This window comes from Hyalella azteca, unplaced genomic scaffold (assembly GCF_000764305.2).
Source record: "Hyalella azteca isolate HAZT.00-mixed unplaced genomic scaffold, Hazt_2.0.2 contig1199, whole genome shotgun sequence".
NCBI classification, from domain to species: Eukaryota; Metazoa; Arthropoda; class Malacostraca; order Amphipoda; family Hyalellidae; genus Hyalella; species Hyalella azteca.
This window is the reverse complement of record NW_025931526.1, coordinates 47,381-63,255: the sequence shown is the minus strand read 5'-3', so window position 1 is coordinate 63,255 and position 15,875 is coordinate 47,381. Positions and strand designations below refer to the sequence as shown.

Below are 15,875 nucleotides of genomic sequence, written 5' to 3'. Positions count from 1 at the left end.
TTTAAATTTTATGTCTTCTAACGAATAGTTTTAACACTAATAATCTTTATGTTCGGTTGCTGAAAATCAGCGAGTGTTCAAACTGTCTGCCGTCTGACCATTAGTCTTCAGACTGAGCGTCTGCAGCCACCGAGTCTCCAGATTGGGATTCTATTGGGAAGTGAGTTTTCATACGAAGAGCATATAAATTTTAAGTCTTTATACTTCAAGATTTTAGAAAGCAAGTCGTTAGACAGTAAGTCTTTAGACAGCAAGTCTTTATAATTCATACTTTTGACAGCAAATCTTTAGTTTAGTAGACAGTTTGTTTAGTCTGTTAGTCTAGTCGTCATGTTGGTTTGAGACAGCGTGTCTGTCAAAAGCTGGTGAGCAAACAGATTTTCGATAAGAATTTTCCAGTCACCAAAGCACAGCCGACAAATTATTGGTATAATTCCTCTGTTTTTTTAATTGATAATGTTTAAGAAAATCACTGGAATTTTTGTAGTTGTTTCAGAGTTTCTCTTCCTGTGTTACTGGCTTTGGAATAGTCCGAATACGAATAATTTCACTCTGATCTGATGACTCGATTTTAAGTCTTGACACGCTTTATCCATGTCTCTTTGCTATTCCTCCAATCTTCATTTCTATTCTGCAGGATCTTCGTATCCCCTTAAGCTTTATCGCTATTCTGAAGGATCCTCCCGTTCCCCAAACTTCACATCCTATTCCCCCAAACTTCACAGCTATTCTGCAGGATCCTCCCGTTCCCCCAAACTTCACAGCTATTCTGCAGGATCCTCCCGTTCCCCCCAACTTCACAGCTATTCTGCAGGATCGTCGCATTGCTGTTCTTGTTACCGTGCTCAACTTGAGACAAAACTTCACAAGTCCCCTGGGCTACGAACTTCCTGACGTCATCCGACACGCAGATTTATGATCTGTTTTCCGCACCCCGTGTAAAGTTTTGACCGCCCAACCCATGCCAACCTTTAGTAATAATATTCCATTTCATTGGTTAAATGAGTGTTCGAAATTCGGTCATTTCATGGTAACGGATACATCGTACCGGAATGTTGTTCAAGATCTATAAAGGTTGAGGGATTTTTCATCATTATTTTAAGGAGTATCAGTTTTATTCCGTAATGTTATCGTATCATTTGTTATGACTTAAATTTAATGAAATATTTCATGTCCCATAAAGGCAATGCAAGCATTCTAAACATGATAGCCTCTACAACAGCGTGCCTGTTGATTAGGGGGGAAGGTTTAAATGTTAAATCTTTACCCCCTCCCTCTTGACTTAGGCTAAATTGGTGCCCACGTAGAGCTTAGCCCCCATAAGAAAGCAAACAAAGTATTTACCCCAAGTTAAGTTAAGGTTAGTTAACTCTTTCACGAGTAAGCATTGAAATTTGCACAAATTTAATTTTCTAAATCCATGAAAAGAATGTTGCAACTATTTTAAAATACATTTTTCCGGAATTCTACATATAAAAGGAGTAAATTGCAGTTGAAAATTTTGTTTAAAATGGTCAGTATGCTATTAAAAATAGAAACAATTTAAATTTAAAAATGGAAATGGAAACGGTAAATAAGTAACTTAAAATTCACTATAATTTCATCATTACTTTAAATAATTGATTAGATATTGCTACTTCCACTTTTTAAAGTGATGTGAAAAGAGCGTCAACTTTGAATTCCAGTTAAAATTTTCATTCATATTCACACATTTTAATCCTTTCGTGTGGTAGGGACAATGCTGCGTACGGAACGGTCAGGAAATTTGTAATTGCTGCGACATGATAACATAGCATTAACATAAATCGACAAAATTCATTAACATAAATCGACAACATAGCGCGAACTGGAGGCTAATGTGGGTCTATTTAGAAGGGGACTTAAAGTGGCCATCTATAATAACTTGCGCGCTAAAGGGTTAAATAATCCATAGCATTTATACGCGCTGTGAATTTCTTGTGCTCAGTACTGAGCTCAGGGCTGAGAAGCATGCAAATTGCGCCCTGCTTTGGTATTCATGTAGAAAGTTTGTAGGATGGATGGAGTTCGAGTGGTGCACACGGACCAAAGGAATACTAAGAGCTTTGCTAATGAGTTTGCATCTCACTATTTTCCGCTGCAGCATTTACGCATCACTGAGCAAAAATTGGGCATGACTTACCTTTTGAACGGGTAGATGAATATGGAAGAAATTAGCTTCCTAAGCTGCTGCTTTGAGTGATGCTTAGACACTGGAATTGTCAGCTGAATTTAGAATGGCGAGAAGAATTGCCTTAAGTAAATATTCGGGAAAAGGAATACAAAATTAAATTCATTACTGAGCAACAAACTGAACCCAAATCGGATACTGCAGTGAAAAAAATATCAATGAAGTACTTGATAGACTTGATCGCTCAAGTACATTTAATCGCACGAGTCCATTTAATCGCACGAGTCCGTTCAATCGCACGAGTCCGTTTAATCGTACGAGTCCATTTAATCGCACGAGTCCATTTAATCGCACGAGTCCATTTAATCGCACGAGTCCATTTAATCGCACGAGTCCATTTAATCGCTCGAATCCATTTATTCGCACGAATCCATTTAATCTCAAGCGTCTATTCATCCGACCCATCATAATGGCGCTCAACGAAGCTTAATTAGTGAGTAGCTTCAGACTTCAGATATTGCCACTCATCTAATCAGGTTATTGAGCGCATTGAGTTGATTCTGTCGTGTGTTATTGATCTTCTCAACGGAATTCATTTTATATGCATTTTGTTACGATTGTCTTTTATTTGAATTTTACTGACATATAAATGCCGTCAAGTGTCATAAATTCATGATGAGATAAAATCTTGCTATCCACTTATGAGAATTTTAATTAAATTCTCCGTTTCCAATTATTTTGTATATAAAACTATGAAGAGTTTATCCGCAGTTCTCTACTTTTATTTCTCATGCACTTATATTTATGACATTGAATGGATATTCCATTCATTGTCACATTTGTCTGAGAAATGCCGGGTAATCGTATTAGTTATTGATACATGGAAGGCAATGCGTGTAAGTAGAGAAATGTTGTTCAGCGGTAGTTAATTTATCGGCATCATAAAATGACGTATGAATGGGGTTATGTATGGTTTTGAGCACATTTTTTTTGTTGAAGTGGATCACATCACTTTCATGCCTAGGCAATTTTTTTTATTGTTTTGTTAAGTGATGAATTGCTACATTAATTTGCCTAAGCATTAATTAAATGATACTGGGTAATAATATAGAATTTATTCCAAATAATGATACCCATGTTTTTAAACAAATTCATTAATTCTGTTCTATGCTTTTCGTTTGAGTTTGGGTTAATATCGCCTGTGCAGAATATTTGCCCTAATTATATTAGATATTCGCTCTAAATATCTAATTCATAATTAAATTTTAAACTATGGCCTGATGCCTTCGGTCCAATATTAGTGGCTCTGTTTATTTTTTTAATTTATAAACGTTAGTTTATTCCTGTTTATTCTCATTTTAAATAAATGAGACGTTTTTATTTAATGTCAGGGTTCATTCATTACGAGCAATAATACACATTTTACTCCTCCTTTCATTGGAAGGAAATCCGTACATATATATACTCAGATTGATTCATTTTTTATTGTATAATCTCATTATTTAGTGAATTATATATGTATGTAACGACACACATTCCTCATAAATTTTTTTTCGTTTTTCATTCAAAATTCACTGCAGGATATCCATTCATTTCCATTCATAAAATTTCATTGTTTATTCCAAATTCACTGAATGATGTCAATCAAATTCATTCAAACTAATTCATTTTTATTCCTTATACTCCGGAGGAGATCCATTCATATTCATTAGCAAGCTGCGCTAGAGAAATGAAGACAAAGTTAGAGACGACACAAGACGTGTATAAAGTTTACGCTAAATTTTCGGCGTAAAGATTGATGTTTTGATGACAAATAAAGTAGTTCAAATAAAGGTTGCCTGTCACCCATCGTTCAGCGGTGAGTGACAGGCAAGCAATATTGTAATTACAATATTGCAAGCAATATTGTAATAAGTGAGACTTATCGTGTTTGTGGAGCAGCAATAATCACGTGATATATTAAAGTAGAAAGGGGAATTCGGTGAGTATAATTGGGTAAAATTAGTGGAGTACATGTAATTTACAAATTTTGTACAAGCATTTAAAAAAAGATTAATTATTACATATTTTGGACCGTTGTAGATTAAATGAATATTTAAATGTACGGCTCTTGTCATGTTGGAATGTTTTGCTATGCATGTATATCATTAAACATTGGTTTAAAGTTGTTGATTGAATAATGATATCAATCGTACACACGGTATACCGAAGATTGCTTTTAACATTCACACGGTAAATCAGAGATTATTTTTTTACATTCACACGGAATATCAGGTTGTTTTTGTCATTCACTAGGTTTATAAAAAACTGCTCTTGTCATTCACACAGTAAATTGAATTGAAGATTGAATTCATCATTCACTCGGCAAATCAAAGGTTGCTTTTTACATTCACCCGGTTAATCAAAGATTGCTCATGTCATTTGCTCGGCATATCAAAGATTTCCTCCGCCATCCACATTCTAGGATTGCCCCCACCACCACATGGTCGTGATATGAGGCATGTATGTTGCAGTCATCAGTCACAAGACTCGGCGCAACGCTTGTCAGGCGTCATTTGCCTCCATGTCGACATGTGGGGTGCTAGGCTCCATGAAATGCGATGTAAAGAGTTACAATGTAACAGAATTATCCGTAGTAGCAAATAGTTAGCTACTGCGTAGCGAATAGTAAACTACTGTGTAGTGAACAGTAAACTACTGCGTAGTGAACTGTAAACTAGTGCGGAGGAAACAGTAAACTACTGTGTAGCGAACAGTAAACTACTGCGTAGCGAACAGTAAACTACTGCGTACAAACAGTAAACTACTGCGTAGTAAACAGTAAATTACTGCGTAGCAAACAGTAAACTACTGCTTAGCGAACAGTAATTTGTATTCCAGTGATAATTAACTCGAAAATTAATTAGGTGTTCGAATCTTTTTAGGGTATAAACATAGGGTAAGGAATCTTGTCATGACAAATTAAACCAAGCGTAAATAAATGCTCATCGTACAAGACAATTTCGACTGTAAAAAAGCTTAATGATCGCTTGTCGTAGGACAACCCTTTGTCATTAAAAATACCAAATGATTGTTTATGCTATAAAGTTTCCACCCAATGTCAGTCAAAGTATATACAGAGAAGTGTTGTAGACCAGAAGTGTGCAATTAGTGCTTCTAAATTGGGGAACGAACACTCGTCGTAAGAATTCATTAGCGCAGAAGTCGTAAGAAATCGTCTGTGTGTGAGACGTAGGAATGCATTTACGCGTGAGTCGTAAGAAGTTTTCGGCGTCTCAGACGTAAGAAATAGTCGTCATATTTCTAGGAAGTCGTGAGTATGACGGAGGCTGAACACTTGCAAGCTGCCCGGTGTTGTGCACAGTTTTCTCTGGATGACTGCGCTAAGTGGTCATAAGGCCTCTAGATGCTCATCCAATCACTGCTAAGAGCTGCCTTAAGAGACTCAAGAGCGCTACCAATGTGCCTAAATAACGCATGCATCTTCCTGGCCTTCACAAAGAAATGCTTTGCATGTCTTGGGATTTTTGCGAGTTTTTTTGGTCTCGTTCGATTCTTCCATTCGGATGGGATTCGCGGAAAAACTTTTGCCTTGCAAAATACTTCAGTGACCCATGCATCTTCCTCACCTTCACGTTTCGAAGGCATTAAATTTATTGAAGTTTGCAATACCCTTCGTGTTTTCCCGAAAAGGAAGAAGCGTAATTTTAGGAAACAGTATAGCATATCAATGCGTCTTTTTACAGCCTGGAATATATACGCGGTATGATTATTTTCTGTAAAGTTTGACTGATAGAATTTATGATCGGAAGTTTGATAGATTCCTCTCTATGAAATCTTCACCTTCTTGGAAAATTTCAAAGAATTTTAATTCTTTTTCATTTTTAATAACGTGTTCATGTTATGAAAGAAAACTGTTCTTTTGTGTCCATTAATTTACTTTCATCAAAAAAATAAATCGATTATATTGCTGTATGGCTCAGCCAGGATACAAACACAGACACAAGCAGAGATTTGTATTTCCAGTAACAAGCCGACACGTATCTGACACAGAGACGATCTATGTCTCTTGACTATACTTATGCTGCGCGGTCACAGCACTGTAGTCCCACATGTCTTAGTTACTCCGGTACAATTGCCGCCTATGAAAATCTGTTCAAAAATTGTTAATGTCATAAAATAATAACAGGTAAAATATATTTTTCTCATGGCTAATTCTTTGAGGAAATTCTTCATTATGGCTATTTCCCGTGCAAAAGATTTCTTTTTGTGAGAGAGTCGAGTGACGCGTTGGAAGCTCTTCTCTTGATTTGATGAATGTGAACGTCTAGTTTATTTTGATATATTTGTGAATATTTCAGAGGTCAAGCATTTGAGTGAAAATACGATTCCCTTTCACTTTCAATCATTTTCCTCTTAATTTACTTGAACATCTATTTTAAAAATATTTTTTTAATCATGTATCTTTCATAAATATCGCAGACAACTTTAAAAAAATTTATATTGCTTTAACTTGGTAATAAGTTTCCGTTCACTATTGTCCGATTCTTCATTGTTTCGTACTTCGCTTTCCTCTCATACGGAAAAATTTCAATTTTTAGCGCATTTTCTCATTTATGGAAAAAATGCGCTATTGCGCTCGTCATGTCCGTCCGTCCGTCTGTCCATCTGTCCGTGATTTCACGGACGGACAGACGAGAAAATGCGCTCTCAGTCACTCACTGCAGTGAGTACTGAGGAATATTTTTCATCCTTAATTTCTCTAACCCAAGCGAACCAAAGAAGTAAACACTCAATACAAATAACTATGCAATTTATTCCCTCATGATATTCAGTAGGCGTGTTCTTCACTCCTCACTAACATTCGCACCCGAGGGCCGGCGTAACAGGAGTTCAAATGAAGTTAATAGCTTGGGCTGGGAGAGCTTCCCTGTAGCACACAGCTGTATAGCCTGGTAACAATATAGCCCAGCAGCTGTATAGTCTGGTAACAATGTAGCCCAGCAGCTGTATAGTCTGGTAACAATGTAGCCCAGCAGCTGTATAGTCTGGTAACAATGTAGCCCAGCAGCTGTATAGTATGGTAACAATGTAGCTCAGCAGCTGTATAGTCTGGTAACAATGTAGCTTAGCAGCTGTATAGCCTGGTAACAATGTAGCTCAGCAGCTGTATAGTCTGGTAACAATGTAGCCCAGCAGCTGTATAGCCTGGTAACAATGTAGCTCAGCAGCTGTATAGCCTGGTAACAATGTAGCTCAGCAGCTGTATAGTCTGGTAACAATGTAGCTCAGCAGCTGTATAGCCTGGTAACGATGTAGCTCAGCAGCTGTATAGCCTCGAGACAATGTTCCGCCGCTGCTGCGATGCACGGATATCGCACAACGCGTCTTTGGACGGAAGATATGACCAACAGAATAGGATTTAATGCTGGACGTTTGCGTTTCCATTTGGGACGTTAGTTTACCGTTTCCATTTGGGACGTTTGTTCGTATTTACTATTTGGGACGTCAGTTAATCGCCTTCATTCGGGATGTTAGTTCATCGTTTGAATTTGAGATGTTAGTTTACCGTTTCAATTCGGAACGTCAGTTAATCGTTTCCATTTTGGACGTTAGTTTACCGTTTCCATTCGGGACGTTAGTTCGTCGTTTCCATTTGGGACGTTCAAAATTTTCTTTTGATGCGCTATCTCGGCTCTCATCATCCAAAGAAATGTACTGTGGAATCATTACTAAATAATTATTCATATATATAAATTTTACTGTTGAAGCGGGTTCGACTGATTGCTTTTTACGTCAGACGTTATCTCCTTCATTGAGGGTTTACTTTCGTACCCCGCCTTAATAAATGTTAGGTAATGAATATGCGTTGAATAGACGACTAGTAAACCCTTGAAGGACAGCAAATACGAGAAACGTGTGATTGTCATAAGAACAATAGTATATATAGTTGACTTTGTGATATTGTGATGCTTGACAAGATTTTAATGCTTCGATCAAATTTCGCAACCCCTGTAAATACAACCATCTTTTATGAGTGAAATCTTTTATAATTGAATATAAGTTAAAATGAAGCCTTCTGACGGCTTTTACTATAATAGGCAGTAAAATTGGCAATGGTTCTTTAGGACATCTTGTTTTATAACTTTTTTCCTAATCCCAGGTTTTCTATATATTCAAGTTTTTTTCAACAGTGAAGCATGTCACTCTACATCGGCACATTTTTTATGTGGTGGCAGGTGAGTTTTAGGGACGCGCTTATCTTTTTTTTAAGAATATTTAATGTAAGTTGATACTTTTTGTAGATTGCAAAGTGGATTATGGTAATTTTCATAGAATTTTTTCAACGTTGGCCTGTGAAGACAAATAATTCAATCCATTAGTCGCTTTAAAATTTTTCTTTATTTTTTCATATTTTTTCTTGTCTAGGACTTCTCTGAACTTCTTCGATTTTGTTTGCGTAAACAGCCATCTGATATGATATGGCGCTGTATTTATATCCTCTGAAAAATCTTTCGCGGTTACAAATTTTACAAGTTTCTTTTGTATAACTGCTGATGGTCCTAAACCAACATCTGGCAACTTTTATTTGTGCTTTTTACTGAAAAAATTTATTTATCCATCGATTATGGTGTCATCTTTTTATTTTATTATTACGTAATCTTTACGTTTTATGCGATGTTTGCGAAGTTTTTCACTTAGTCATCTGGTATATATATTTTTGTTCCTGTAAATGAACGATGAAAAATCATATATAGTATTATTTCTGATTAATTTACGAGTTTACTAGGGAACGTTCTAAGACATTAGATTTACAGCCATCAATTGCTCGATAAAGGTCGAATCTATCCGACCGATAGAGTGAAAAAATCGGCTTAGTTTTCACAAGATTTACTTGTCCGGTTGACCTTAATCCGGTCGTCTCGATTGATTGGCCCTGTGATCCCGAGAGAAAGATAAAATGGTATAAAAAAGTAAACAAAGAAAATGAAACAATAAAAGAAATACCGGACAATGCAAAAACTAGTTAAATCTTCGTTCGTTTTAGGGAAGGGTGCATGGTGAGGTAAAGGGGGAAAATGGTGAAAAGGAGGGGATTTAGAGTTATAAAATAGGCAGCTTAAATTTGCCGGAGTAGTAAGACATTGGCATGACTTGCTTGCAACTTTCGAAGGTACCAGCAATGAAAGAAAAACTTCAAAGTAATGTGAAAATACAGTGAATAATGAAAAATATGGTAAAATTTTGAATATAATAATGATAAACATTTGAAATGGGGAGGTAAGGTTGGTTGGGAGTCACTTACCTCGACCCCCTGCCTTGCCCCTCATTCCCTCCCCCATCACGTCACACTTTATCGTCCTCGTCTCTCAGACGAAGACCGATCTAAGGATTGCCGCTCAGATCCTTCGGATGTAGGATCGAGATTCCCTTTGGCTGGGAGTTCCTGCGAGACCGAGTGCCGATCCCTGCGAATCTCCGACACTCTGAGAACTCCGTCCCGAACTTCTGGTTCCGCTTCGAATTCTGTTGCTAATTCTGAGCGAGTTCTTCAAAGGCTAGAATTATTCCGCAAAGTTTTGCCCCTGTTCCTTAAAGCCTTGACCTATTTCTTCGAAGTCTTGGCTTACTATTTGAGATCTTGACCTATTCCATGAAGTCTTTACCTGTTCCATGAAGTCTTGACCTGTTTCATGAAGCATTGACCTATTCCTTGAAGCATTGACCTATTCCTTGAAGTATTGACCTATTCTTTGGAGCATTGACCTATTCCTTAGAGCCTTGACCTATTCCTATAGGTCTTGACCTATTCCTATAGGTCTTGACCTATTCCTTGGAGTCATGACCGATTCCTTGAAGTTTTGACCTATTCCTTGATACCTTGCCCTATTCTTTAAAGTTTTGACCTATTCCATGAAGTTTTGAAGTATTCCTCGAAGCTTTGACACATTACTCAGAGTTTCGGCCAGTTCTTCCGTTATAAGACCAGTTCTCGTATCATTAGTGTCTAAATCGCAAAAGTTTGCCAAGAATTCAGGAGCAAAGAAAAATTCAGGTAAATTATTTACATTTTCACAGAAAGTTTTCGTTCAGGACGTAACGGATTTACTTGGCGTTTTCTTGGCTTATAATTTTTTTGATAACTCTTCCTCCATTTCAAGACCTGTTCTAATTGCAATGTTTAAATAAAACAATACCTCAAGACCAAATTAATTTATTAAAATGTTTTAATATCTCGTAGACTGAAAGCTTAAGCTATTTAAGAATACATAAATTTGGCATTATTTCTGACCAGAATCATCAGACTTACAGAAATCTATTGTTTATTGTCTTGTGAAGCTTACGGCTGCAACATGGCAGTTCGGCCTAATTTTTTTTATGTTGGTAAAAATCTTATGCATATGTTTCTTTTTACCCAGTCTATGAGGCGGCGTATTACCATCCATTTTATCATAGAAATATCGTTTTTTTCTAAAGTTTATCTTTACCACGCAATAGCAATGAACAAAATTAAATTTTTAGGCAATGCATTTTGAAGTCAATATGTTATGAGCTGTCTTACGCAATACCAATCAATGTCCTGCAATATTGAAGCCAATGAATTATTCTAAATTTTGTTCAACAATTGATTGGTTGCTCTAGGCAATATAAGTCAATAAGATTCAATATGAACGCCCCAATATTGCGTTGGCATGGTCGCTTGGCCATCAGATATATCGTATTGAGGCGCAATAACATTTTAATGCGCTGCACAATTGAGGCGCAATAACATTTTAATGCGCTGCACAATTGAGGCGCAATAACATTTTAATGCGCTGCACAATTAAGGATCTGGGCTTGAGCTGCGAGCCTCACTGCACTCACGACGCTGGACCTACTGGACCGAATGCAAACTTCTAGCCTGACTCCAAATTGACTCCAGCAAGACTTAAGCCAGACTGCATCTTGACTTCATTCATATTACATCCCGACAACATCCTGAATCTATCCTATCTCTATCCTGAATCTATCCTATCTCTATCCTGAATCTATCCTATCTATATCCTGAATCTATCCAGACTCCAATTATTGGAGCATCAACCCTTAAACGATACATACAAATCCATGATTTGGTCGCCAGCCAGCTCCAGAAATTACCAATTTAAGTTAAGAATAACACTACAAAATTTCATGTGAAATTGGGAAACCCAGGTTCAAAGAGCACCCATTTTTCTTAGACCACCCTAACCCAGGTTCATATAATTCAAATTTATCCAATCTGTTTTACTTTTCTCCGATTGGACAAATTTTTTCAGAGCCGCTAGGTCTCATAGATGCTTTATTTTTCTAGAGCCCCTGGGTCTCTTAAAGTACCCGGACATCAACAATATAAATCATAATCTGTCAAGCACGCCACCTAAAACTACGAGCTCTACTTAATATCATTCTAGTTCCAGCACAAATTTTGGCACTTATTCGTGACTAATTCTATTAGTCAGCTCAGTATCTATTTTAGTAACTAAACTTATTTTACTCGTCATAAAACTAGTATTATCGTTTATCTCAGGACTCATGAATACAATGAACCCACCACACATAATTTCTATTTTGTCTAAAGCCTAACAAAAAACTGAGTTATTTCACAGAATATACTGGAGTTTTCTTTTACAATAACCAGCCTCGTGCTCAATATTTTCAGCTATAAAATATTTATTAGGTTTCCGAATGGTCGTTAGTTACAACGGTCATCGTACACTGATAATCTGTACAACAACAGACTAATAGATTCAAAAAATATCTAGTTAATTTATTCATCATTCTGCAGCACACAGAATTTTGTACTAGAAGCAACAATACTTTGTCCTGAATTACACATGAATACGGCAACACGCAGGATATTACACCGCCCGCAGAATACTTCGAAACACACATGATACTGAATTACTTATACTGAATATCATGTGTGTTTACTGAATTACTTATTCGAGTTTTCACAGGCAACTTTGAATTAAAATGGACAGACGATGGGGCTTCTATTTATTCAACACTCTGTATTCTTCACTAAGAAAACTCTACGCATCATGTGCCTTCAACTTTGAAATGTAACTCACTCGAATTTGGGTGATACTCAACATTTATTTTGTTCGATAATTTGAATTCAGATCGAATTTTGTTTCAGCGCAAAAGGTCATAGAATTTAAGTAATGGAATGATGGCATTAGCGTTAAATAAAAGCATTTGATGTCAAGTAAAGCTCATATGAATATATTAAACTACCTCATACCGCTGTGCTAATTGTAAACTGTACTTATCAATATAGCATCAAATTGGCACAAAGAGGAAGAAAATATATGTTTTTAAAACTTATGTATACGGACTTTTTTCTCTTATTGTCTATGTTGATCGTCACTAGACGAGTAACTAGATGATTAAAGCTATGGATGGTTGAACCGAATTCATCCTCATATTGTCTAAGTTTCGTTGAACAAAATACTTCTTATTTCTACGTAGACGGTATCAAATTTCTGAAAAAGTGCCAAATTTAATGAAGCAGGAATTTTTCTGAAAGGAAATTGGACGAAAATTGTTATCTGTTTCCGATCAACCAATCCAAACTTGTTTATTTTTTCAATTCTCCCGCGTGATATCGATTTGCATACTCATCTAGAAATTCGCTGCAACTTTTTATTCCACTTATAAAAATACAATAAATTCACACTCACATCTTCCGGTGCGTATAAAGTGAAACATAAAAAGTTGTTTCTAAAAAAATTAAAATTCTCAATAAATTCATGCAAAAAATGCTCTTTTGATGTACTTTTCCGAGAAATAAATCTAATTTTTTCACTTCAAAATCACACCGCTTTTCAATCTCGTTTTAAACATCTTTTTATGATAGATTCCATGCAGAACCACACTACATCTAGATATGTTCACATCAAAATTCTATGGCATTTGAATAGAATTTCCAAGCTTCAATTGTGCCATCACAAAAGCAATTTTCCTCGAGCTTCTCCACGACATGGCAAGCCACGACGACCGCAGTCAGATATCCCACTTCCTCGAGATCGTTTAAACGCGTGGCATTTTGCAACAATTGGCGCGTTATCTACGCTTTGCCAGGCCGGGGCTCAGATTCCAATATGGTAATCCCGGTGGCGGCAGCAAGCGGCGGTGGCGGCGGCGGGAGTGAAGAAGATGGCCATCTCGAGTCAACGAGTTCCGAAGAGCCAGCGATATCCGCAAGCTCTTCAATGGTGGCTATGGCCACTGTGTCCTGTTGAACCGCGGGACGCTCTGGAATTTTAGTGTTGTTGTTTCTGGTGGGACGATGAAGGTTATTTGACGTATAGGAGCCGTTGCCGGGGCCGTTGAAGACTTCATACCCGTTGTATCCGGTCCCGAGGGCGTTTGACCCGTTACCGAGAGCGTCACTGCAGCCATTTTTTCCGTTTGAACGACTTGTTCTCCAGCGCGGTGACTTCAGTGTCTCAGATGAGACAAAATAGCTCGTGTTTTCGAGCTCTTTTTCGTTGGTGTAGTAGAAAGCGGAGTGTCGGCTATAGAAAATTACGCCACTTATCACCACACACAAAATAACACCAATGAAAGTACACAAGCAGATCACGAAAATGGGAAGCTTTTCTTTGAAGATAGTTGTGAAATTCTGTAAAGTTTTTCGATTCAATGGACTCTGAGGGTCGGCCGGGTTGTCAGAGAATGATGATGGGACTATGGAGCGTCCCGGGGCGTGCGAGTTGACAGAGTCGGCAATTTCCCCCAGTCGGGCACATTCGGGCAAGTCTCCTTCTGGCAATAAACTAGGGCTCACTCCCATGAATGTCTTTGGTCCAACGCACGTCAAACACGACCAAACCCTCGGATCATCGCAGTTTGATTCTTGATCCGGAGAATTCTGGAGCCATCTCATAAGCGGCGTGATATGACACTGATCGCAGTACCACGGATTTCCCTTCAGACCAATTCTTCTGAGCTTTTTAGCCCGCCCGATCGCAGTCAAAACTTCCTCTGACAGACCACGAAAGTCGTTGAACGAAATGTCGAGTTCCACTAAATTTGGTGAAGAAGTGAACAGGTCGTATGGGAGTACGGATAGGTAGTTTGCTGACATATTCAAATAGTGAAGAGAGTAACTGTGCAGCATCAGGCCGGCTGGTACAAGGGTAAGACCTATGTCACCTAGACTAAGGCGACGAAGGTTTTCAGCCATGGGAAGAATCTCCAGCAGGTCTTCAATGCGTAGTGAGTTGCCTGATAGTCTCAAGTCACTTATTTGGTCGATGGAGTTGTCAAAGTTTTCAGGGGCGATGCTGGACAAACGGTTATAGGATAAATCTAAGATTGAAATACTGGAGTTGGCGAAAGCTTGTGACTCGACTCGAACGATGTGGTTGTTGCTCAAGTATAATTCGTTCATCGGTGACCCCGATATCGCAGCTGTCTCAACGAACGAGATGTGATTTCCGTCCAACAAAAGAACGTTAAGGCTGGGAAGTAATGATATTTTGTGCGGGATCTGAGTCAATCGGTTGTTTTGAAGGTTCAGGTACGTTAGGTGAGACATCATACTCAAAAGAGAACCGCTAATTGACATCAATCCGCAACCTGCGCACGAAAACTTTTCTAATACAGGTACGTCACTGAATAATTCTGGTTGGAGGTCGCCCAGTGGATTGTACGAGAGGTCCATTTCTCTAAGACGTGAAAGTCCAAAGAAGATTCTAGGTACTAGTTTAGGTATAATATTGCTCGACAGTGAGAGGTACCTCAGGTACTTGATGTGTCTGAATACCGCTGATGGCACGGATTCGATTTCATTGTGACTCAAGTCTAAGCGAAGAAGAGAGTTGGCTCCTCGAAAATTAGTGTCGACGATGGAAGTGAGAGAGTTGTGGGATATATTCAACACCTTCAACTTGTTCATCCCCCAGAAACTGTGTTCACCAACTGATGGAATCCCGGACCAAGTGAGATGAATTTCTTCGAGATCCTTGAGCTCCTTGAATATTGGGCCAAGACTCAAGTTATTCGGCAGGTGTTCAGACCCCATTACTATCAAGACTTGGGTGTTTGGTGCGATTTGAGCTACGGGTATCAGGTCTACCAGACCTCCGGTCTCGCAAAGTGTTCTTTGCTTGCCATGCTCGTTTGTCGAGCATCTGCAGACTCCTGGACATTGTCGGTCTTCTTTTACAGACAAAGTTTGTCCGGCGCATAGCAGCAGGAGCACAAATGATGTGAGCAGTTGCTTCGGAGGCGACAATCCCGAGAAAAATCTTGCCATTTCGGAGACGGGTCTGGAAAGAAAATGGGCATTTGTTATATCAACGAACATGGTTTTGGTATTTATCAGAATTTGTTATAGCCCTAAATAGACATTCCATTGTTTCAATTCATGGCTAATAAAGATTGCAATGCAAAAATATATTTAGCTAACAGAGTAAATTTCGTAACATATGGGACACAGGCCGGAGTCCGAAAAGAAATTAAATGAACGTTGCCCTGACAGCAGCAACCTAGTTTGTTCTAACAATACGTTAATTATTTTTACGGGTAAGTTTGGGCATTTTTTATTCTCTTATATCGATAGCCACTCAATACATTTTATATAACTTCAAGGAAAACAGACGCTGATCGAAGGCAGAAAAAATGGGCCCAATATCGATAACAAAGAAAAGTTGACTTCATCCATCAGCGCAAGACAAAACTTCCCACAAGAGTGTTA

General features: G+C 38.1%; 1 protein-coding gene across 1 annotated transcript in view; it reads right to left on the bottom strand.

Annotated features, from left to right (window-relative positions):
- Positions 1-10,350: 10,350 nt before the first annotated feature.
- Positions 10,351-15,875, bottom strand: part of LOC108681982 (insulin-like growth factor-binding protein complex acid labile subunit) — a 44,449-nt gene continuing 38,924 nt past the window's right edge. The window contains exon 2 of the mRNA XM_018171069.2: positions 10,351-15,447. Coding sequence (XP_018026558.1) covers positions 13,239-15,434 — 2,196 coding nt within the window. The 5' untranslated portion in view covers positions 15,435-15,447 and the 3' untranslated portion in view covers positions 10,351-13,238. The remainder of the gene's footprint in view (positions 15,448-15,875) is intronic.